At 37.5% G+C, this 23177-nt stretch overlaps 2 protein-coding genes across 3 annotated transcripts in view; both read right to left on the reverse strand.

The window, feature by feature from the left end:
- Positions 1-23177, reverse strand: part of LOC131533119 (transcription factor 21) — a 190013-nt gene that overhangs the window by 2915 nt on the left and 163921 nt on the right. The window lies entirely within an intron of this gene.
- The window catches only part of trpa1b (transient receptor potential cation channel, subfamily A, member 1b), a 65432-nt gene continuing 48003 nt past the window's right edge, over positions 5749-23177 (reverse strand). For both annotated transcript variants that reach the window (XM_058765191.1, XM_058765190.1), the window contains exons 9-28: positions 22099-22147; positions 21746-21845; positions 21054-21154; positions 20706-20875; positions 20316-20480; positions 18870-18984; positions 18312-18478; positions 15954-16038; positions 15803-15862; positions 15611-15709; positions 14613-14683; positions 14255-14408; positions 11813-11902; positions 11312-11481; positions 10214-10343; positions 9924-10106; positions 9752-9820; positions 9519-9614; positions 9161-9279; positions 5749-6816 (exon numbers count right to left, since the gene is read on the reverse strand). In XM_058765191.1, the coding sequence (XP_058621174.1) occupies positions 6621-6816; positions 9161-9279; positions 9519-9614; positions 9752-9820; positions 9924-10106; positions 10214-10343; positions 11312-11481; positions 11813-11902; positions 14255-14408; positions 14613-14683; positions 15611-15709; positions 15803-15862; positions 15954-16038; positions 18312-18478; positions 18870-18984; positions 20316-20480; positions 20706-20875; positions 21054-21154; positions 21746-21845; positions 22099-22147 (2389 nt within the window). In that variant the 3' untranslated portion in view covers positions 5749-6620. The remainder of the gene's footprint in view (positions 6817-9160; positions 9280-9518; positions 9615-9751; positions 9821-9923; positions 10107-10213; positions 10344-11311; positions 11482-11812; positions 11903-14254; positions 14409-14612; positions 14684-15610; positions 15710-15802; positions 15863-15953; positions 16039-18311; positions 18479-18869; positions 18985-20315; positions 20481-20705; positions 20876-21053; positions 21155-21745; positions 21846-22098; positions 22148-23177) is intronic.

The following is a 23177-nucleotide window of genomic DNA, read 5'->3' on the forward strand; positions in this document are numbered from 1 at the left end:
GTATACAAAATATAATATATTCAATATTAACTGAATATTTATTTAATATTAATTAAAAATTCTGAAAACATGCACATTATATGCACGCACATATATATATGGAATACAGAATATTTATAAATATTTATTGAATATGAAATAATATCTAAATAATATATTGGTATTTAATGCAAATTAAATATTTATTTAAATAATTACATTAAATACTTGCATTTATTTTGTTTCTATATATATATATATATATATATGCACAGCAATATATAAAATATTAATAAATCAGCTTTAAACATGGAAATATGTTTATATCTGATATTTAAATAAATCATTTATTTTACTTTTTACTTCACATTACTTTTATTAATTTAATGTACAATAAAATAAATTGCCTAAGTAAAGAATAATAAATATAAAATATATAATAAATGAATTGAATCAAATTAAAAGGCATTCTCTAAAACAACCTGCTTTACACTATGTAACCCAAACCAACCTAGCCACACTTCAATTAAATTATTTAGTGAAAACATTGTGGAAAACTTCAGTTTCTTATTTCTTCAGTTCAGTGGTCACCCACGGTCCACTTAAATGCCTTTTCCCACATGCTCTTAAGAAAATAGAAATGTCTGAAGGCTTATCAAACGTTCTTAATCCACTGGCCATTTCACAGAGATATTGGGTTTCTGCTTGGTTAGAGCGCTCTCACACACACTCGCTGCACATTGGCCACAGCTGTCAGCACTTTACATTACATCTGCAGGATGGGGGGCAATTGCTGGGACCCTGTGGGTGAAGGAGAAATACACATGTTGACATTCTTCACATGATCACACCGTGCTCTTATTTGTCTCTCTTATCATGCAGAAACATGTAAGCATTGCACATGCCAGGCAAATTAAAATGATTTTTATTTCATTATACTTGGCAGATGTCAGTTCAGCTGTGTTATAGGAAACATTGTATGACTGCCTCTTCAGTGGGGCCTGCTCATATTAGCGATTGAATGATGCATCAAAGTGGGCCATAGCTATTTTGGCATATAAATGAATAATTTTCAACATCATACAGGATTTATGATTAAAAACATGTAGGTTAGACATACATATGAGGACTTCTTCCCATTTAAGTTTGAACACCACCAGCTCTTAAAGAGGAGAAACCTTCCTTAGCCACATCCCTAATAGTATTATCTTGATAAGATTACACAATGCATTAAAAATGTATCCGTATATCTCTGCATAAGATGCAACATGGCATCTTTCGTATGACCATACATGAAGAGCGTAATTTCCTAAACCATAAAACTGAATTTCCCACAGTTGAAATTTTCTCAGCATCTCACAATATCTCTCGGTAAACTCGATATGTATGAGTTTTCATTCCCGCCTAATGAGTGTGAAATTAAGATTTTATATTACAGTGGTCACCCTCAGCCAACAATTATCCAAAAGCACAGCTGACTCGCATGCTCCATTTTTGCAGAGGGTACATGCCAAGTAAAGACAGCTTTGGAATAACCTACAATAAACAGTTTATGCTTCTTGCTCTGTGGAATTTAAGATATTCATTCTTATTGTAAGGGCCCATTCACACAAAACACCTTTTTGTGTACCATTTTCAATCGTTTTCTATAGGTAAACATATTTTAGATGGAAGTCTTTGCACACATATTGCTGCTTTTTCAGCAACTTGTGCATGAGCACTGTGTTTTAGTTAAAGTTAAAGATATTATTTGTCTACACCATCTTGCATTTTTCCACCATCTGGCCAAATAATTCTAGTTGCATTTCCACTTGAACCATTCCAGCACCTCATCAAGTTTAACTGTGCATGTTTGGAACCCATGTAGTGATATAGTATTGGGGCCGTTCATAGTACATGTTTTGCATTCCACGGTTTTGTTTTTTGTTCATGATAATCAACCAATAACAAGCATAACTCCTCTGGTTCTCCTTCTCTTGTTCGAGCGTGATTCGAACCTGGGTTGCCAGCATGGAGGGCGAGCATGCTAACAAGGACGCTAAAGCCTTTAACATTAGGCGCTAGTTCACCTTTTGAGATCAGGGGAGTGAGGTTTACCTGTGCAGCTCTTACCAGCTGGCCTCCGTTATACTCACCCCCTAAATCTCATTCCCATCCAGGTCATGGCACCAACGGAAGCCCTCCTGTTTTCCTCCCCTCATTCTTGTTCTGAGTGGGATTAGAACCCAGGTCACCGGCATGGGAGGCAGGCTCACTAACAAGGACAGCAGCCTCTAGCATCAGTCGCTAGTGCACCTCTGGAGATCAGGAGAGTGAGGTTTACCTGTGCAGCTCTTACCAACTGGCCTCCGTTACACTCACCCCCTAAATCTCATTCCCATCCGGGTTATGGCACCAACGTAACCCCTCCTGTTTTCCTCCCCTCCTTCTTGTTCCGAGTGGGATTAGGACCCAGGTCACCGGCATGGGAGGCGGGCTTGGAGTTAGGTATAAACAGAGGTCGGCGCCAGCTCCAAATGGGCGGGTCAGCTGCAAATGGGTGGGATTTATAATATTGTCTACACCAAACTCAACCCTAAACCTACACTCTCCCAACCTACTTGCGGCGTAAGTCCCTCCCACTTGGAGGTCTCCAGGCTGCAGTCCCTCCCACTTGGAGGTCTCCAGGCTGCAGTCCCTCCCACTTGCAGGTCTCCGGGCTGCAGCTTGGTCACTAGTGCACCTCTGGAAATCGGGGAATGAAGTTTACCTGTGCAGCTCTTACCAGCTGGCCTCCGCCACACAATCACGCTTGCTATTGTTTACCTATACGATTGTACGCGGTCACCAACTCTTGTGCAGAGGTGTAAAGAGTACCTTAAAACCATACTTGAGTAAAAGTACATATACTTTACATGTTACAACCCCAATTCCAATGCGACTTGAGTAAAAATCTTAGAGAATCTAATTTTAACAGTATTTAAGTATTTTACTTCAAAGACATACTAGTACTCAACACAAGAGAAATGCCAGTGAAAAGGTTAATTTTTATGTTCATAATATGAGCTATTATGTTTATTGTCTAAAATCAAAATAAACCTGAACACCTCAATATTGCAATAAATCAAGGTCGACACAACAGCATCTTAAACATCTACGAACACTTAAGTTTCAGTTTAGCTCAAGTACTAAAAAAGGGCACAAGTAAACCAATATCCTTCAAAAATAATTTAGTTGTGTCCTAATCTGATATATGAAACCTGCGATTCACAACTATCTGCTAATGCACTTGTATTTGCATAAAACAGCCTTGTTGACAAATTGGGTGAGTAACATGTCCTGTAGATGGCGATATCACTTTCTTTGTAGCAGAAATAAACTGCTAGGTGTTAGGTGCCATGCAAAATGCAATGAGTAATTACATTACTCACCACAAACATGTTGGAGTAATGAGTACATATATTTATTCAAAAATGTAGTCAAGAAGTGAGTAAAAGTTTCTAATATCTGAAACCCAGTGAAACTACAAAGTAAAAGCCAAAAAGATACTTAAGTGCAGTAACTAATTATTGTACTGTAATTACACCACTGCTCTTGTTTCACCAAGATAACTTACATTCTAAAAGTTGCCGTTTCTTGACAAAATGCTGGCCAAATCCAGTATTTACAATAGGAATCTGGAATTTCGCACACAGATTTAGCAACAGTCATGCATATTCACCATGTTCACCCACAGAAAGCTGCATGGTTTGGAATAAAATAAAGTTGTGGCCACATCAGCAAAATTCTCTATTATGTATTGTCAATATTGTAGTGACGTATGAAGCACAGCTTTGTGAGTCACAAGTCATTTTCAAACTGAGCAGCTTTCGGTTAGACCAAACTGAACCTGTTGTGAAATCTGCACGATGAATGCACCTTCACATGAAACTCCCGCTCACATTGAGTCCAACTAAAATGTCTTGATTAAAACAGACCGAACAACAGAAAATGTGACCGCACCATAATTTTCATTTCACAGCACCACAGTGGAAAAAGAAAATAGGATGTTTTGCAGTGAGAACCATTCTGCCCATTGGTGGGAAAACAGGCTTATAGTTTTTATAGCCTTTATGACTGGTAAGAATCTCTAGAAATCTGCAGATGCATATTGCGTAAGGCACAGTTGCAAGTTCAGTAACCTGCATTTTCTTCAAGGATGAGACTTATCCCAGGGCACATTCTTTTTTTTTTTTCTTTCTGTTTTACATACAAAATATCTGTTCATCCGATGGGAACCTGTTGCTCTGAGCTTGCAATGATTTAAACTAAAAAGTACATCTCTTTGAGGGAAAATCTGCAGGATCAATACGCCTTAGTATAAAGTGTAAGCAAACACATGTATGTGAAGCAGCAACAGTGGCACCTTTCATAGCATTTTAACACTAATCTCTGCTTTAAACAACTGTGTAAGCACATCTTTCCCAAGCTTCCACACAGGGACTAATTACATGGGAACAATGCTGCCCACGTTGTTTTAGGTCAGAGCTAACATGAGAAATGTGCAGTTGTCTGTCGGTAAGCGTGTTAAGGGTCATAGTGTGGGCAGTGGCTCTTTTCCTTCTTTCTCTCCCTCTGTTTTGTGTGAATGAGTAAGCGGGACAGGTGCAGGTCTATGACATCAGCTATGTGCGCTCTCCTCCCCTGGTTCCCATGGTCACCACGCTCTCACAGCTGCAGTGTAAAACAAATGGCGTGTAACAGCATCAAAACGGCCATTAGGAAAATCAATACGCCCCCATTTTAGTCAAGCCTCTCCCTGCATTGAATCAAGCACATTTAATTGAGTGATATAAGTGGCTGAAGAGTGAACTATCCATTTGTTCCCAGTTCCAGCCTGACTTTGATGGGAGTGAATCTCACAAAACCTAAGAACATGTCCAGATCATACACTCACATTAAAATGAAAAAGACAACAAGTAGTTAGATTTTGCTTTAAAAATGGATGCATTTTCATTATTGTACAGAATTTTTTTTTTTTTTTATTGTAATATTAATAAATGTTTTGTGAGCAGCAATTAAATATGCATATTATTATGATTTCTGAAGGATCATGTGACACTGATGACTGAAGTAGTGGCTGCTTTGCCATCACAGGAATAAATTACATTTTAAAATATATCAAATTTTATATTGCAATAATATTACTGCTATTACTGCATTTTTTAATTAAAAGAATGGAACTTGGGTGGGCAAAAGAGACTCTCTTATGAAAATCTTAAATATTCCAAACTTGTATTTATTAACTTTTTTAAATAAAATTATTATTATATTAGTAAAGCACCTTAGCAACCACATAGCAACACCCTACCAACCACTCTATCTATCTATCTATCTATCTAATAAGCAAGCTTCTGGATTTAAAACTGGATTTTTGTTAGAATCACCTGTTAATAAAATACATGTCAAACATTGCAAATTGTTTGTCTTGATGTCTTGCACTTTAAGGCCGTCTAGATCGATGAATCTGCTGATCAAATCTGTGATATGGAATGATGTGAATACTCTGTGACTAAGATCTTTTTATATCTGTCTAGCTGAGATCCGAGTGGTGGGTGTGAGAAATGCTGCTTACCCTTTGGAGGAGGAAGTGATGTATCTGGGCTCTGTAAACTCCTAATGCTGTGAAACACTGACCAGATGACAGATGAAAATTGCTGTTTTTCTCTCATTTGCCTCCAAAGCCTAAGAACAGCTGATTGGGGTTAGTATATGTCAGAAAAACTGAGACTTGAAGAACTGAGGTGGCTTGAAAACAGTATATTGCATTTAATTTATTTTCTTAAAATTGAGGTTTTTCATGCATCAAGCACATGTACTGCAATGAAGACATTGCTTAAAGTGACCAAATCTGAAGGAAATCCATTCCATCTGGATATTGTGATCCTTGTCATCAAATTTACTACATCTCATGATGTCCATGCAAAATCACAAAGTGATTTTTACAGCGTTCCGGCCATGCAGGTGCATGTCTTAATCTACTCCCAACTTGAGTGACTTGTTTAAATCTGTGAAATCACCATTAACAATCTGACCAACAGGACGGTTTTATATAATGCAGCTTTCATGGGAATCTCATCAAGATGTAGTGGTGGATATACAAAAAAAAAAAAAATGGACCCAAAAAATGAGGGTTACACACTTGTGCTTCCCTTTGGCAGAACTACTTTGAAATTACTGTTTGGTATAACAAAGAGTCTCAGGGTTACTACATCCGGGCACGAGGCCAGAGGAAATTTACATGCTAATTTTTCTACTCGACCGATCGGTGTGATAAATCTATATGTGATGCATCACAGAGTTTCAAGTCTTTAAGTTTGCATTAGGAGCTTGTCAGTGCATTAATTCCAAATGCTCTTCTCATTTTCAGTACTGTTGCTATAAGATCTTCATTATATATTAAAGCACAAACACTTCTCTTCAGAGCTCAGTACAAAGTTTAAGTGGATTTAATAGACTGACTCATATATATCAGTGTAACCTTCTAAATACATTATGAGCTTATGATTACACAATTACACTTAATCAAATAAGAAGAACAACTAAAACTACATACTAAATCACATGATAATGATGGCTGGGAATTTGGCTTATATTTACACATGATGTAATCATCTCTAATATCACTTCTTTGCCCTAATAGCTTGCAGCAGCGGGACCCACTTTGACTTCTGAGATGAGGAGGAAGTGGGCTGTTTCAGAGCTCTAGGGTTATGTGGGCCGTCGTATTCATCAGCCTCAGAAGTGATTTCCATCTTCTGGATGATCAGCTTGAGCAAGTTATGCTGTTTCTCCAGCAAACAGGACATCGCTTTCAACCTGAAGGGAAGAGCGGATCAAATGTAGTGTATGTCTGACAACTTACACAGACTTAGATGAGAATAAAAAAAGTATTGAAATACTTGTTTGTTATGAAACTATAAGCAGACTCTATTTCAAATATTATTTTGAAAAGTATATCATTTTATCTGAGACTCTCTAAAAGTAAGGTAGGTGAGATGTGTGAATTAGAGCTGTGCCATTCATATTTGAATTTAATTTGAATTGATGTTGCAAACAAAACTCCTAATTGCTTAATGAATTTGAATATGTAGTTGATGGTGCATTATGGCTAATGAACACTAGAGGCTGCTCTCCCACAAGTCTGAAAGGTTTGTGGCAGTGTTATTTATTTTAGTATCATTGATATACTATAAAAATTTTAGTACTTGTTTTGGTGCTTTTGTCATTTGTTTTTTATTAATACATCTATATAATTTTTAAGTTTTAGTTATTTTTGTAGTTGAAGAAATATTGCTTTGATAACTAGCTTAAGTTTGCAAAATATTTTATTTTAAGTTCATGTTTATTTCATTTCAAGTTCTAAAAATGTTTTTTAATGGTTTTAGTTGTAGTTAATGATAATAAAATTGGTTTGCAGTGTTCAGATTTTAAAACAGCCTACATTAGCTTTATTTTCACTTACATGCATCGACGTGATTACATATGGAATAGTTCACCCGAAAATGAAAATTACCCCATGATTTACTCAACCTCAATCCATCATAGGTGTATATGACTTTCTTCTTTCACACAAATACAATCAGAGTTATATATAAAAAATGTCCTGGCTCTTCCAAGCTTTATAACGGCAGTGAATAATGGTCGAGATTTTGAAGCAAAATACATTGCATCCATTAGGGTGACCATATTTTAGTTTTCAAAGAAGAGGACAGTGGGGGCAGGATGCATACAGGGGTGGGAAGGGTGTTGTTGGGTTTGAGGGGGGTTAAAGTAACCCCCAAAGTAGCGCAATCACCATATCATAAAGAGGATGTATGGTCACTCTAGCATCCATCCATCATAAAAACCTGGGTTAAAGGTTTGAAATATTGCATAAATTACATTTGACTGCCATGCTTGTATTAAAACATTTTGCATTCTACCTATGATAAAACTGTGCTATATGTTAAGTTTTGTGAAGCATGGCCACTGGTAGGAAGCCTTTTAGCTGTGTTTATGATCAATCTGCATAACATTGACTGTAAAATATGCATTGCATGGAAATGACATATTTTGAGTTTTTATATTTGGGATATGGTCATTGCGCTACTTTGGGGGCTACTTTAACCCCCCTCAAACCCAACAACAAACCCCCGTATGCATCCTGCCCCCACTGTCCTCTTTTTTTGAAAACTAAAATATGGTCACACCGAACAAAACACTGGTCACAAATTAAAAGTACAAAACTAGGATTTGTAAAGAAAAATGTTGGAGGATTTCGATATAAGCCAAAGAGTAGCCTGGTTTTCCTTTGCTGTAAACAAAACTTGGTTCTCACAAGACTAGCATATTCTCACCGGAGCTTACGCAACACCTACGTCCTGTGTCATCTGTTGGAAAGTTGTAAATATGAATATTTTTCATACACAAATGCATTGCTTCGTTTAAGAAGGCCTTTATTAACCCCCCGGAGCTGTGTGGAGCACTTTTTATGATGGATGGATGCACTTTATTTGGCTTCAAAATCTGGACCACTACCCACTTTCATTATAAAGCTTGGAAGAGGCTGGACATTTAATAAAACTGTATTTGTCTGAAAGAAGAAAGTCATACACACCTACTGTAGGATGGCTTGAGGGTGACTAAATCATGGGGTAATTTTCTTTTTTTGGGTGAACTATCCCTTTAAGCTTTTGGTGCATTATTTCCTACCACATCACAAAAAAAAAAATAAATAAAAAAAAAATGCTCCAAATGTTTTGTAGAGGTTTCAGAAAAATTGTTTAACAGCTTGGGACTGTTGACTCAAAAGGTACACTTAATGTACCTTTAATACATCTTAAAGTACTAATATATCCTTTAAAGGTAGTTTAGGTACAAATATATTTTTGAATGTTGTTAAAAGGTACAGAGGTACCTTAATGTCTCAGTGACAAGCTGTTGTACTTCTAAAGCTACAGTTTTGGCACTTTTTTTCTGACAGATGGTTTTATAGGCACATTATTGCATAAAAAGTCTGATAAACCTTCCCATTTTTTATTGTGATGTTCAATAAATGGAGAAATAGAAATCTTTTCTAAAAAGTTCACACTGGAACAAAAGTTTCTGCTCACTTTTGAAATCAAATCCTTTATGTTGCTCTACTTGGTGTTCCTGAGTAAACCCAAAACAAAGAGATCACCTGTTCTTTTGTTTGTGCAGCTCTCTCTCCAGAGGCCCTCCCTGCCGCGAGCAGAGGTTCAGACGGATGCGAACTGTGTTTTGGATCTCACCATCAACGAGCGCCTGCATCAGCACTTTCTGTTTAACAAATGATTGTCATTAAATGTTAATATTCATTCAAATGTCTTTTATATTGTTTATAAAAAGTTAGTCTACAGAATTTATCAAAAGTTCATGTGCGACCAGAGTATCACTGTAAAAAGTGATAAGTTGACTTAACTTAAAAAAATTTAGGAAACCAGTCGCCTTAAATTTATTAAGTTAAGTCAACTTATCACTTTTTACAGTGTAGGAATAGCATTTGTCGATAGACAAACCTTGCATTTATTGGGATAGATGGTGATAGATGGTTTGTCCACTCGCTTCAGGAACCAGTAAGGTAGCTTCTCCTCAAGGGCAGTGTGAAGATCTATCTGTAATGAAGTGCTTTCTTGATTAATGTGGTGCACTAAATATGCTACTTGTCTTTAAATCTTACTAGGTTTTGTAAAACAATTTAGCAAAATGCTACTAAAAATACACGTCAATTAGAGATATCCAGTCTGCTCACCTGCATGGCTATCCTCTTCAACTCTGCATTTCTCTGTACCTCTGCGATATCTCCTACTGCCAAACCAATCTGCAACATGATTTAGACAAATAAGCCTAATACCTCCTAACAAATTGCAGCCATCATTAACAATAATAGCCGGCTTCCAGCTGGCCAATGTTGAGTGTCCTACCATTAGGTTCATGAGAAGAATAGGCATGAGAAGCACAAAGAGCACAAAAACAAAATAGGTGACCCCAGGGAACGCCATGCGGCTATTTTCATAAGCGTTCAGAAATGTGCTCTGGTAGTTCAGCTCTCCCACTGTCATTACAAACGTCTGGGCTAGAGCAAGGCTGATGGAGCTGAACTCATCCTGTCGAAAGCAGCAAAAAGTAAACATCATTATCAAACCGCACCGATTTGCCAAGCCTTGACAGGACTGTCATGCTGGGTTGATATGATCTCTCTGTTTGGACTTACCTGGTGGAGCATCAAAGCGTAGAAGGCCAGTCCAAATGCGAGCAATAGGAATATAAAGAGAATCATGATGCACACCAGGGTCCTAACGATTCCACCAAACATCACCACGTAAATTCCAATTCGCTCAAACCTGCCATGTGAAAAGAACGTTTTATGCAAATGTTTTAGACTATTTTGCAGAAATAAATTAAAAATAATTAATTCATTAAATGCTAAAAGTGGCTTTATTAATCGCATTGTAATGTGTAGTATGAAAATGGATATTCATTTTTAGATTTGCAAAAGATTACATTTCACAGTGCTAATAAATTATTATTGTCTCTAAAGATTCATTTTAAGTGAGTGTTAGATGATGCCAAAAATCAAGTTATTACAAGGATGCATTCAATTAGTGAAACGTGACAGAAATCTTTTGTAAAATTAGACATTTCTTCACTACTGCAAATAATGATTTCCAAAAAAAAATATATATATATATATATATATACTAACATTGCTAATAATAAGAAAAGTTCCTGAGCACCAAATCAGCATATTAGAATGATTTCTGAAGGATCATGTGACACTGAAGACTGGAGTAATGATGCTAAAAATTCAGCTTTGCATCACAGGAATTAATTGCATTATAAAATGTATTAAAATAGAAAACCATTATTTTAAATTATAATAATATTTCACAATATTACTGTTTTTACGGCATTTTAAATCAAGTAGATGCAGCACCGGAGAGCATAAATGAGAAAAACATGGGAAAAAAACTACAAATCTTTGACTCCAAACTTCCGAACAGTAGTGTATTCTGAATGTAATAATATGGAAAATAAACATGCACAATATCAAATATCGACTGATATTGATACATCTATAAAAATCTCAAATATCGGCTGATAACCCATCTATAAATTGTGCATTTCTTACAGCATATACACCAAATATTATGTATAGTACTTCACTTTATTAATCAGCATATTGTGTAATGTAATTAATTTGATAAGAAATTTAAATTGATAAGCAACCCTAGTAAATATAATACATTTCAGATAAATCTAGAAAATGTGACTTGTTCATATGAAAATTCCAGGAAGACTAATACTAGACCTCTGAAAGTAGAGCAGGAAGCCAATCCATGAAGTAAGAATGGCGAAAGCTCCGGCCTCCCATTGCCATGTGTTCTCTAGATTGAAGCACATGGGAATGACAAAGACTAAAGAGCTAATAGCTGCACACCAGTCAGCAAGGTTCGAGAAGTCCGTGAAGTAATTTATTTGCTGTAATGTAAAGGACATGAGGGGTTAAATAAAATCCCCTTTAGGTTCCAAACTTCGTGCAATTTGAATACCCTCGCCAGTGGCAAAGAGTACAATAGAGTACATAGAACAATGCATGCAAAAGCTGAGCTGTGTTTTTATAGGTAAATCACTTGGCTGGAAGGCTTAGAGCCCTGCAAGGGAATCCCCACGGCAAAGGCATGTGTGTTTAATGTGCATCATGACATTTATGATTAGTGACGGTTTGATTGCCCTCTGCTGAGAGTCTCTGTAGTAGTATGAGAGGAATTTATAGTGGATGCATTATGGGAAGTGATGACATAACTATTACCTGCTGAGCTAACTGCACCAGCTCTTTGCAAACGGAATACACATTCAAGACAAGCACCATGATTATACAGACTGAGATTAAATATTTTTGCTGGATGGAGAGAAAAGAGAGAGAGAGAGTATCATTATAACATTATCGCCAAATTAATCACATTTACATAATGACTGTATTACTTTTCATTCATAACCCAACTAGCATATTATGCTAAATTAAAAATCTCTGCTATGGTGTGTGCATGTTCCTCGCAATCAAAAATGTATAATACTACTGCCAATATGGGTGTTGTGTGCCACTTCTCAAAAGATAAATAGTAATTTATTTGTGCGTACAAGATTAGACATACTTAATTTCATGGGGATTATAACCTTGAGCTGATGAAGTGGGAAGTTGATGAATGCCATTCAGTTCATAATGACACTCACTATATTAAGTAATGGGACATGGACAAGGTTATAAGGAAGTGAATGTAAATGTGAACAGATATGCATGTGATTATGAATGATAGCTTGAATAATTGGCTTGTCATTGCATAACAGATTAGGCCAACTTGACAACAAGGACCATGGGTCCTTCTGACCCCTATATAAAGACGAAGGTTGACATTATTGGTGTGCTTTAAAGGAATTCCTCACCCAAAAACGAAAAAAATAAATAAAAATACTGAATTTACTCACTCTCAGTTTGTTTCTTCATCAGAACAGATTTTGAGAAATTTAGCATTACATCACAAGTAGAGGAGTTTGCTTCTTAATTTAGAATTACAACACTTGCTCACCAATGAATCCTCTGCAGTAAATGGGTGCCGTCAGAATGAGAGTCCAAACAGCTGATAAAAATTTCACAATAATCCACAAGTAATCCACATGACTCCAGTCTATCAATTAATGTCTTGTGAAAGCTGTGAGTTTGTAAGAAACAAAACCATCATTATGGCGTTTTAACTTTAAACCGTTGCTTCTAGCCAAAATTCAAGTCTATAATCCATAATAAAGCTTCCTCCTATGAAAAAGTCCATGCCCTGTTGTTCTCTCATATCAAAATCCACTGACATATTTGTTTAGAGCTGTTTTTGCTTGTAAATGGTGCTTGATCTGTGCATATTTCTCTCCTGATTCAGACGAGACAACTTTTTCACTGGAGAAAGCACTATGGATAGATGACTCGTATTGTAACCAGAAGCAACAGTTTGAAGACAAAAACATCTTAAGGATAGATTTGTTAATTAAAGAAACATGCGGTTTTTATCTTCACAAGACATTAACTGATGAATGGAGTCATGTGGAATATACTGTATGTGGATTATTGTGATGTTTTTATCATCTGTTCAGACTCTCATTCTGGCGGCACCCATTCACTGCAGAGGATCCATTGATGAGCAAGTGTTGTAATGCTAAATTAAGAAGAAGCAAACTTGTGACACTCAGGATGGCCTGAGGGTGAGCAGATTTTCATTTTTGGGTAAACTATTCTTTTAAATAATGCTTAATTCTTTCTTAAAGCATTAGTTCAGCTGAAAAATGAAAATTATGTTATCCTTTACTCATCCTTATGTTGTTCCTAACCTTATGTTGTATGACTTGCATTCTTCTGTAAAATATATAAGAAATTTGGAGAAATATCTAATTAGAAACATGCTTCAAAATACCTTTTTTGTGTGTTTCAGTTCAGGTTTGAAGCGACACGAGAGTGAGTAAATGACAATTTTCTCACATATAGCAACATATTTTCTATATACTGTAGGTAACACACATAATTCATATCTAATTGAAATATTCAAAACTGTTTGTCAAGCTAATCAGCTTGAATTTATATAATTTGCTGTTTGTTTGTTTGTTTATTTATTTATTTTCATATGCATACCTGATCATTGTAATGTGATTGTAGTGTGATTACATTAAATTCTATGGTTTGTAACCTTTAAATGAAAGGCAAGACCTTAATTCCTACAGTTGTTAATTGAGCGTGAAGACTCGTCCTATTCATTTTCTCTGGAGTTGTCTGATTCCTTTTTTTTTTTATTTGACAATTTTAAAGTCAACGTAAAAAGTAATGGGAATTTTCTACTCTTTTCATGAAAAGTGACCCCTAAATTGTCTCTAGTAACACCCAGACCCTCCCTTGTGTTTTGACACCACTGATGTGTAGCACCACATCTAGAAGACAGAATTATATTAATAATTCTGAAAAGGTAATATAATTTCCCTCTCTCTTAGCATTTGTGACACTGTGTGACTTTGAAAAGTAACTCACAATCAATTTGATTGTCATTTAAATTCAACTACCATTATTCTCTTTCACCTTTCCCTTCTCTGCTTGTCACTGATACGCATCTCCAGCTGTCATTTGTTCTACACATTACAGGAATTACACTCTACATTGTGTTCTTTTGAGCTCATCTCTTCCCTTCGAGATGCCAGAGACCTCTGAACAAAGGCTGTCTACCTCTTTAAAAGATACAGGCACCATGGTGACAGATGTGTTGTTGCCAAAAACTTCCTGCTTCGGTCTCAGATTGAGAATGAGGTATGTGAGGGGCAACAAGCCAAGCAGGTAGATAGCCAGGTTGAGCAAATGAACCTTGCTTCCATACGCCTTCCTGTCCAAATAAAACACAATACCAGTAGGATATTCAAATGCTTATGTAAACCAGTCTATTTGTTTGAAGTGATGTTAACACTGCACTGCTGCTATTTTTAACCAGATGCACTAAAATAAAATGCAGTGACTCTATTGTATAGGACTGTAGAAATTAGCATATCATAGTGACTTAAACATCAAGACTTAAACATCTTTATCATACCACTTCATCTCCAGGTATTTTCGGCTCACGGGGTGAGTGAGGAGCTCTAGACGGTTATACCGCACCATGGCCTAATGTGGTGCAAGAGTATACAATTTATTTTAGGATGCAGAAAGAATAGGAGCTTTGTATTTAAGAATTTATGGTGTACAATGGGTTCAGTTTGTATAGTTTATCAATATATGAAACAGTGTGTGTGTGTGTGTGTGTGTGTGTGTGTGTGTATATATATATATATATATATATAGCAACCTGGTCTCATAAAAATACGTACCTCTGCGCAATTTTTGTGCAACACCGTTTTCCGTACCTTGCTGCACGTTTCACAGCAGTTTCAAATAGAAATGTCCACTGAGTGGCGCTAAAACACAGGTTCATTATGTGAACCCTGGCACGTTTTTATTATGTAGATATTGGTACGTATTGCTGTTTTTTTATTATGTTGCTTCAGGTACTTATTGCGGCGGTTCAGAATTTAAATATCCGGGGACTGTCGCTAAAGGTTAATGCTCTATATATCGTGTTGGAAATATGCCCTACACCAAATCCAGCCCTAAACCTACCCCATAGTGTTAACAAATGCAAAACTGATATAAAAATGTATTAGCTGATGCAACTGTGCCATTTGAACTTTTTACGCAGATTTTAACTGCTTTGTCGAATCGTAGTTACACGGGATTCAAACCTGTGCTTCTCGTCTCCTAAGTCTGTCTCCGAACTCCATGTGTGCGATGCTAATGTTCAAAAGCATCAGTTTTCAAATCTCCCAGCATATTAATATTGTTTTGAAGTCATAGCATGATATTCTTCAAGTAATTGTGCGAAAATTACGCTTTATTAAATCGCAACTCTGTAAATTTGAGTGAAAGTATTTTGGAAACTGAAGTGATATGTACTTATTGGTACGCATTTCATGTCACACTAAAAAGTGCATCCAGGTACGTAAATGCCATGAGACCAGATAGAGATATATATATATAAAAATAAAGGGGACTTACGTTCATAGCTGCCAAAGGCTGGTACTTCATTGTTTTGTCTGTTTTAGCATACTTCTTCAGCTGTATAGGAGCCTGAAGCCACCGAAAATCATACTTGATCTGCCAACAACATTGAACAATTGTACTGTATAGCATTAAGGAACCTCATTAATAATCTTAATGCAACTTTTTGCAAATTTGTGCAAGGCTTACATGATAATCTGAACTATTGGCATCATGATCAGACTCTGAAATACACCGGTCCAGAAGGTGCTGATCAGAAGAGAGTGGGGTTTTATGTCAAAAAATGTTATAAACAATAGCTTACATACATTTTCATAAGGTGGGAAGTTATTATACAAACCCTGAAAGACTCTGGGAGAAACTCTATGATGTCCATCACGGCACAGCGGGATGTTGCTTTAAATGATGTTATTGCCTCAGCACACCTGCAGTGAATTAATATAGCTTTTTCAACTGTTGGCAAACTGAGAGGAGAAAAGCATTTACAAAATACATATTTACAGAGTTTTGCAGTGGTAGACCCTCAAGCGATTCTCTCATATTGTTGCATTAAAAATCCTACTGTACACTGATATATATCTCGTCTCGGTTACGTATGTATGTAGGTATGTAACCCTCGTTCCCTGAAGGAGGGAACGGAGACGTAACGTCAGTGTGACTGACTAATGGGATCTCGCCCGAGAGCCCAATCACCTTCGAGTGTTAACAAAACAGCCAGCCTGGAGTGAGATCAATACACAGCAGAGACGGCAGAAGGTCTCTGCCAGGGAAAGACACGGGCTCACCGTGAGGGGAGCCGTACCGTGGAAAATACACGTGGGATCATCCAAAGGGGAATCGCTACACACGGGCACCTAGCCCAGCACAAGGGCTGACCTTGGGCAAACACACGAGTGCTGGACCTGGCGTCTGGCGCTCCGCCACACCTGACTGCCGAGGGTGCGGGAGGAACTTCAACAGGGTTCGCCCAGGGGAACTGAACTGAGAAGCAGTAAAAGCGCACGTATCCGGTCCGTAGAGGGGAATGGTGCAGCAAGCGTGATCGACACCGAGCGGGTCCTGTGTTACTGACCACCTGAGGTGAGTACACGGGAGGACACGGGCTCTACACAGAGATTATAGAATCTCGCAAACGTGTTAGGTGTCGCCCAGCCGGCAGCTCTACAGATGTCTGCTATCGAGGCGCCTCGCGCCAATGCCCAGGAAGAAGCAACACCTCTCGTAGAGTGTGCTCTTACTCCGAAGGGGCACGTCAAGCGTCGGGCCTGGTAAGCTAAGACTATAGCCTCCACTATCCAGTGGGCAAGTCTTTGTTTGGAGACAGCCTTTCCCTTCTGCTGTCCTCCAGAGCAGACAAAGAGCTGGTCTGAGGTCCTGAAGCTCTGCGTGCGGTCCACGTAAATGCGCAAGGCGCGGACGGGACAGAGCAGAGCAACCAGAGGCGGCTGCCGGCGATCGGCCTGCGCCCCCAGGAACCAATAGTCCAGCCTCGAGCGTTCGGGAGAAGGAGGCAGCCCCTGATCCCGAGGGCTCGTCCAGAAACATCCGATGGTGCGATGCGCTGGAGGAGTGAGAGGCCCGCGGAGACGCACTCGACGGGGAAGCTCTCACTGTGATCCTCAAGTCACCCTGACCATGAGCCGAAGTAGCCCTCTGAGAATCGGAGGAGCTAGAACGGGGCATGGCAAGGGGGATACCCCCCGTTTGACGAGGAGGTATCTGGAGCGCAGCATCGCGATGGTCATGTTCCCACAGTGAGAGCATGACTCATCCACGAGCGCTGCTTCAGCGTGCTGAAAGCCCAAGCACGAGACACAGCGATCGTGACCGTCAGATGAAGCCAGGAAACGACCACATCCAGAAACACACGAGCGGGAAGCCATCTTTAAAAAGACGCCCGTCGCTCGTGGAGCTCTTTTAGATATTGCTCGTTTAGAAATGCTCTTTTAGAGAAGCGCTGAAGCGCCCAGGAGAGGTCGCGGCGCGACCGCAGAATGAAGAGCTGCAGCACGCCGTCAGAAGCAGCAGCACTGGACAGCAACCTCCGCTGACACGCCGTAACACCAACTGCTTCGTAGCTGTCTTGCAGACACTCGCGGAGATTCGCGCTGAGCGGCTCGGCTCCGAGGCGAAAAGCTGATGTGCGTTTGCACGCGCTCTCCTTTTATATCCGCACTGCGGGGCGGGGTGCGCGTGGCGAAACACTCACGCCAACTGTCATTGGCTTGTTTTGTTAACACTCTCTGGCGAGATCCCATTAGTCAGTCACACTGACGTCACTGACGTTACGTCTCCGTTCCCTCCTTCAGGGAACGAGGGTTATACGTAACCGAGACGATATATATATATATATATATATATATATATATATATATTTCAAAACACTGAAAAGGAAACATTAAAAGTCTTTATTAAAAGTAATTTAAAAGTTTTTTCTCATTTTAGAAAGAAAAATGACCCTAAATAAATGAATAAATGGACATTTTGATGGAACTACTAAATTGTTTGGAATTACAAAATTATTTTACTTATCTTAAACCTTCAGCTAAAAAAGAAAAAAAGAATCAACCTAACAATAAAATGAACAACGATTTTACAACGTTAATTCATATATTAATATTAATCTGAAAAAATTGTTATAGTAAAATTAATACTGTCCTCTAAAAGGTGGTCGTCTTGAATATGGATGTCTCCTTACCTCTCATTTTCGATGACAGCATTCACTACATCTTTTTTCTCATTACGCACAGCTTCATGCAAAAAAGAGTTGTTAGCATTGTTGAGACTGATTTCAGCTCCTCTGTCCAATAACATCAAAACAGCACCTACATGTCCCACTTGTGCAGTTATGTGAAGGGCCGTGTTCTGTTAAAGCATACATGTGATTAATAAGCAGTGTTGTTCATTTAAAATCATAAAGGACAATAATTACTTAGTTTGATGCATTTGTTTTTTTTAATCAAAAATACAGTGTAAACAGTAATATTGTGAAATATTATTCCAATTTAAAAACAGTTTTCTATTTTATTTTATTTTATTTTAATATAATGTTGAAAACAGTTCATATTTCAATATTAATATTTTTGTGGAAATTGTGATACATTGTTTTTCAGGATCATTTGATGAGTGGAAAGTTTAAAAAAAAACTGCATTTGTGAGACTGTGTTAAGTTTGGATCTTGTTCAGTGGTTTACCTATGGCTTAGTCATTGTATTTCTCAAACTGATTGTGTTGTTTAGGATTTTACGCTGCTTACCCCATCCTCATTTGTTTCGTCCAGTAGTTTGACATTGGCTGCCAGGAGGATTTTCATTGTCTGTGTGTATCCCTCAGCCGCAGCATGATGTAAACAGGACCAGCCTTTGTAATCACTAGAGATTACAAAAGACCTTATGACAGAATGTCCAGCTGAATGAACTCACAACATAAACAATTGCAATTTGTGAAGCTGCTGCTAACTTAACTAAAAAGTTGGAATATTAGCTTTTGAGATTTTGATGCAATTATGACCTGGTAGGGCTATTATTGTTAACTAAAACCATAAAAAATAAAAAAAAAAAAACATTTCCATTACTTGAAATAAAATAAGCATTAACTGAAATAAAATATTAGGTCAGACTTTAGTTTGGGGACCATTTCCCACTATTAATTAATTATAAACAATACCTTTGGCCTCAATAAACTCCTAATTTGCTGCTTATTTATATGTAGTGAGGTAGTAGTTATTTTTAGGTTTGAGGTAGGATCAATGGATTTAAAATATGGTCCTACATAATAAGGCATTAATATGTGCTTTATAAGTACTAATAAACAGCCAATAGGCTAAGCATACTAATATGCAACTAGTTAATAATGAGAATGTTACATAAAATCATTTTTAAAAACATATTTCAGCTATTTGCCAATTAAGGCAGTCATTTTCATTTAATTTAAAGGAAAACGCCACCGTTTTTCCATATTCCAATATGTTCTTCCCTCAACTTAGACGAGTTGATACGTACCTCTCCCGTCTCAGTGCGTGCACTCAATCGCTCTAGCGCACGGCACAACCTATGCTAGCGTTTAGCTTAGCACCATTCATTCCTTAGGATCCAAACAGGGATGAATTTAGAAGCCACCAAACACTTCCATGTTTTCCCTATTTAAAGACGGTTACATGAGTAGTTACACGAGTAAGTACGGTGACACAAAATAAAACGTGGCGATTTTCTAAGTGGATAAAAAATTATAACTATAATGTATGGCGGAAGAGCACTTTGCAGCACTTCGACCTCGGCGCAGTAATATCATGATGATATTAGGGAAAACATGGAAGTGTTTGGTGGCTTGGGAATGGATGGTGCTAAGCTAAACGCTAGCATAGTTGCGCCGCGGGCTAGAGCGATTGAGTGCATGCACTGAGAAGGGAGAGGTACGTATCAACTCGTCTAAGTTGAGGAAAGAACATATTGGAATATGGAAAAACTGTGGCGTTTTCCTTTAAGCTGAAGTACTAAAATAAACACTTCATAAAACTACATAGACACCTTAAAAAACACCTTAATAAAATGAAAAGTAGCCTACTGAAAAGTAAACTAAAATGAAACTATAATAGTATCTCAATGATACTAAAATAACACTGCCTGGTAATTATGTAAAGACCACTTGTGATGACCGTGTAAAAAATGTAGATGTTTCGCTTTCCCACAAAACAATGGTGTACCTTTGAAAAAGCGCACCACTTCTGAGCAACAGGTCCACAACTTGAGCGTGTCCTGCCCTTGAAGCAAGATGGAGGGGCGTCAAACCCTTTTCATCCCAATCGTTCAGCATTTTAGAGTCTGTGAGGGTCTCCAGCAGCCTTTTACATGTGTTTATTCGCCCATATCTGACAGAAATTGGAGAAAACACTTAATATTAACATATTTAGGACTGCATGAGATGTAAAAGCTTGGAGTTATACTGCATTCATTTGAACTTGCGCTTTAATGCCTGCACAATACTCATAACTTTGATCTGTTATTATAGGTCAAAACTTATTACTTATATATAAGAAAATAAGCACAAAGATCTGATTTTCATATAGCTGTGACTGTATTACAAACGTTCTCACTCTGCAGCGAAGTGAAGAGCTGATTTCTTCTCCCGTGACTTTTGACCCACAAAGATATTGAGACCCAGCATATTTTTGACCGAATCGTGGATGCCAAGTTTGCAGGCGTAGTGCAGAGGAGTGCAGCCTTCAACATCCTCATCAGACAACATCTCCTTCACGGCGTTACACTGGAGGAGGCAATGGGCTCTTATAACTATATACAGAACATACGCAAGTTCAAAACAGTACATTATGTAATAATCCATAACACAGGTTCACTTGGACTCTTTAGGCTTTCTTTCAAAATGAAAGAGCTGTGTTCTGCATCTGACAAACTGAACTTGACGTTTAGGAAGGTTTTCACACCTGTAAGACTGTCTCAGGAAGATTTTTCATCCCTCTCGGTTGAAGAACGACAAAGTGAAGGAAGTTGCGACCTGCTTCGTCTTTGATTCTGAAATCGGCACCTTTTTTCAATAAGACAATTATGTTAAAGGGATAGTTCACCCAAAAAGAAAATTCTGTCATTAATTTCTCTCCCTCATGTCATTCCAAACCTGTAAGATTTTCGTTCATCTTCGGAACACAAATTAAGATATTTTTGATAAAATCCTAAAACTTTCTGACCCTCCATAGACAGCAAAGTTCAAGGCCCAGAAAGGTAGTAAGGACATTGTTAAAATAGTCCATGTGACATCAGTGGTTCAACAGTAATTTTGTGAAGCTACAAGAATACTTTTTGTGCGCAAAGAAAACATTGGCGTGGTATTCTCGTGGGCACGGGTTGAAGACTGACACGGAAGAGAAGAAATTATTAAATAAAGTCATTATTTTTGTCTAGGCTGTCTATGCAGGGTCAGAAAGCTCTCGGATTTCATCAAACATATCTTAATTTGTGTTGCGTAGATGAACGAAGGTCTTACGGGTTTGGAAGGACATGAGGGTGAGTAATTAATGACAGAATTTTCATTTTTGGGTGAACTATCCCTATACACTGAAGTGTGCATGCAAATCATTTTAAAGCCAGAATGTGTTGAAAATTGATAAAAAATGTTTACCAATTGACAGCAAAAATGCAACTGTTTTCCAAGCACAGCATTTGGAGGCAATCAGCAGAGGAGACAGTCCCTTACAGTCAGTGCAGTCAATTTCTGCTCCCTTTCCAAGACAAATGAGATCCAAATAACAGTGAATTAGCGACTTTATCTAAGGACATATGACAAGATCTTGAACATCAAAGGACATACGATAAGATAATGAGATACTGGGTGCTTAATATTCGTCTTATCAAAAGATCAATCCATGCTTTGCAGCTTGCTGTTTCACAGAATGCACATACAGCAGAATGAAGGTTTGAGTTCGGATGTTTTAGCCGCTCACATTCTCACAAAGCAGCCATTCAAACATTTACCTTTGAAATAAGATATTCAGCCAACTCAACATGATCAAACAACGTGGCTCTATTAGGAAGAGAATGTCATTGTTAATCATTAAAGCATGGAAATCAATCAAACAAATGCAGCTGTGAATTGTAATAGGCCAAGCACGCTAATGGCACAACCTTTATTAATATATTTGTTTGGTCATAGCAAGAAAGTGCTTTAAAACCCATATGTAGAATAAAATAAAATATTGTACCAACAAGAATACATGTTAGGTGTACATATACATACTAATCAAATAATACAGATGCATATATATATATATATATATATATATATATATATGTGTGTGTGTGTGTGTGTGTGTGTGTGTGTGTAGGCTATAACTATATTGAACTAAAACTTTTATAAGTTCTGTGAAAAAAAAAAACTTTCCTTTGGTACTTAGCCCCTATTTATTTTATAGTAGTTTCATATTGCAACACCATCCCAGGAATGCCTATCGTGGTTCAAGGAATGCTCTTTAAGTTAGGTTGCTTTAATGAAAGTTTTACCATATTTCACAGGGTTTTCTTGTACTCTGAATAAGTTACGAGGCTGAAATCCAGTGAGGATTTGCTCAAAAGTCCTATATGATCCTATCATGTTCTAATTTTTCATGTTGCACTCCTAACACTGAATCTTAGAGGATAATTTAAAAGACATTTATTTTTACTTGTAAGCAGTCTACTGTGTGCATTTCTGTAAACATTTCATATCTTTTTAAAGGGATAGTTCAGCCAAGGATTTAAACAACACCAAATGCCACTGGCTTTTGTGTATCTCCTAATCAAACCAAACATATTTAAACATATTATTCACACAACACAAAACTTTATTCACAAAAAAAAAAAGCTTATTCACAAAACTTGAATAAGTTTTAAGATTTGTGAGCAACTTTTTAAAATGTCTTCAATATACAGCTTATAAAGATTTGGAATACACAGTAGCATCATTTGGACTTTTATAGTGCTTTAACTGTCTTTTCTGGAGTTTGATAACCCGTTCACACCAAGGATGATAACTATAAAATAATTGTTTAAATTCTATGACAATAGGGAAGTCCACA

Source organism: Onychostoma macrolepis, chromosome 24, assembly GCF_012432095.1.
Source record: "Onychostoma macrolepis isolate SWU-2019 chromosome 24, ASM1243209v1, whole genome shotgun sequence".
NCBI lineage: Eukaryota > Metazoa > Chordata > Actinopteri > Cypriniformes > Cyprinidae > Onychostoma > Onychostoma macrolepis.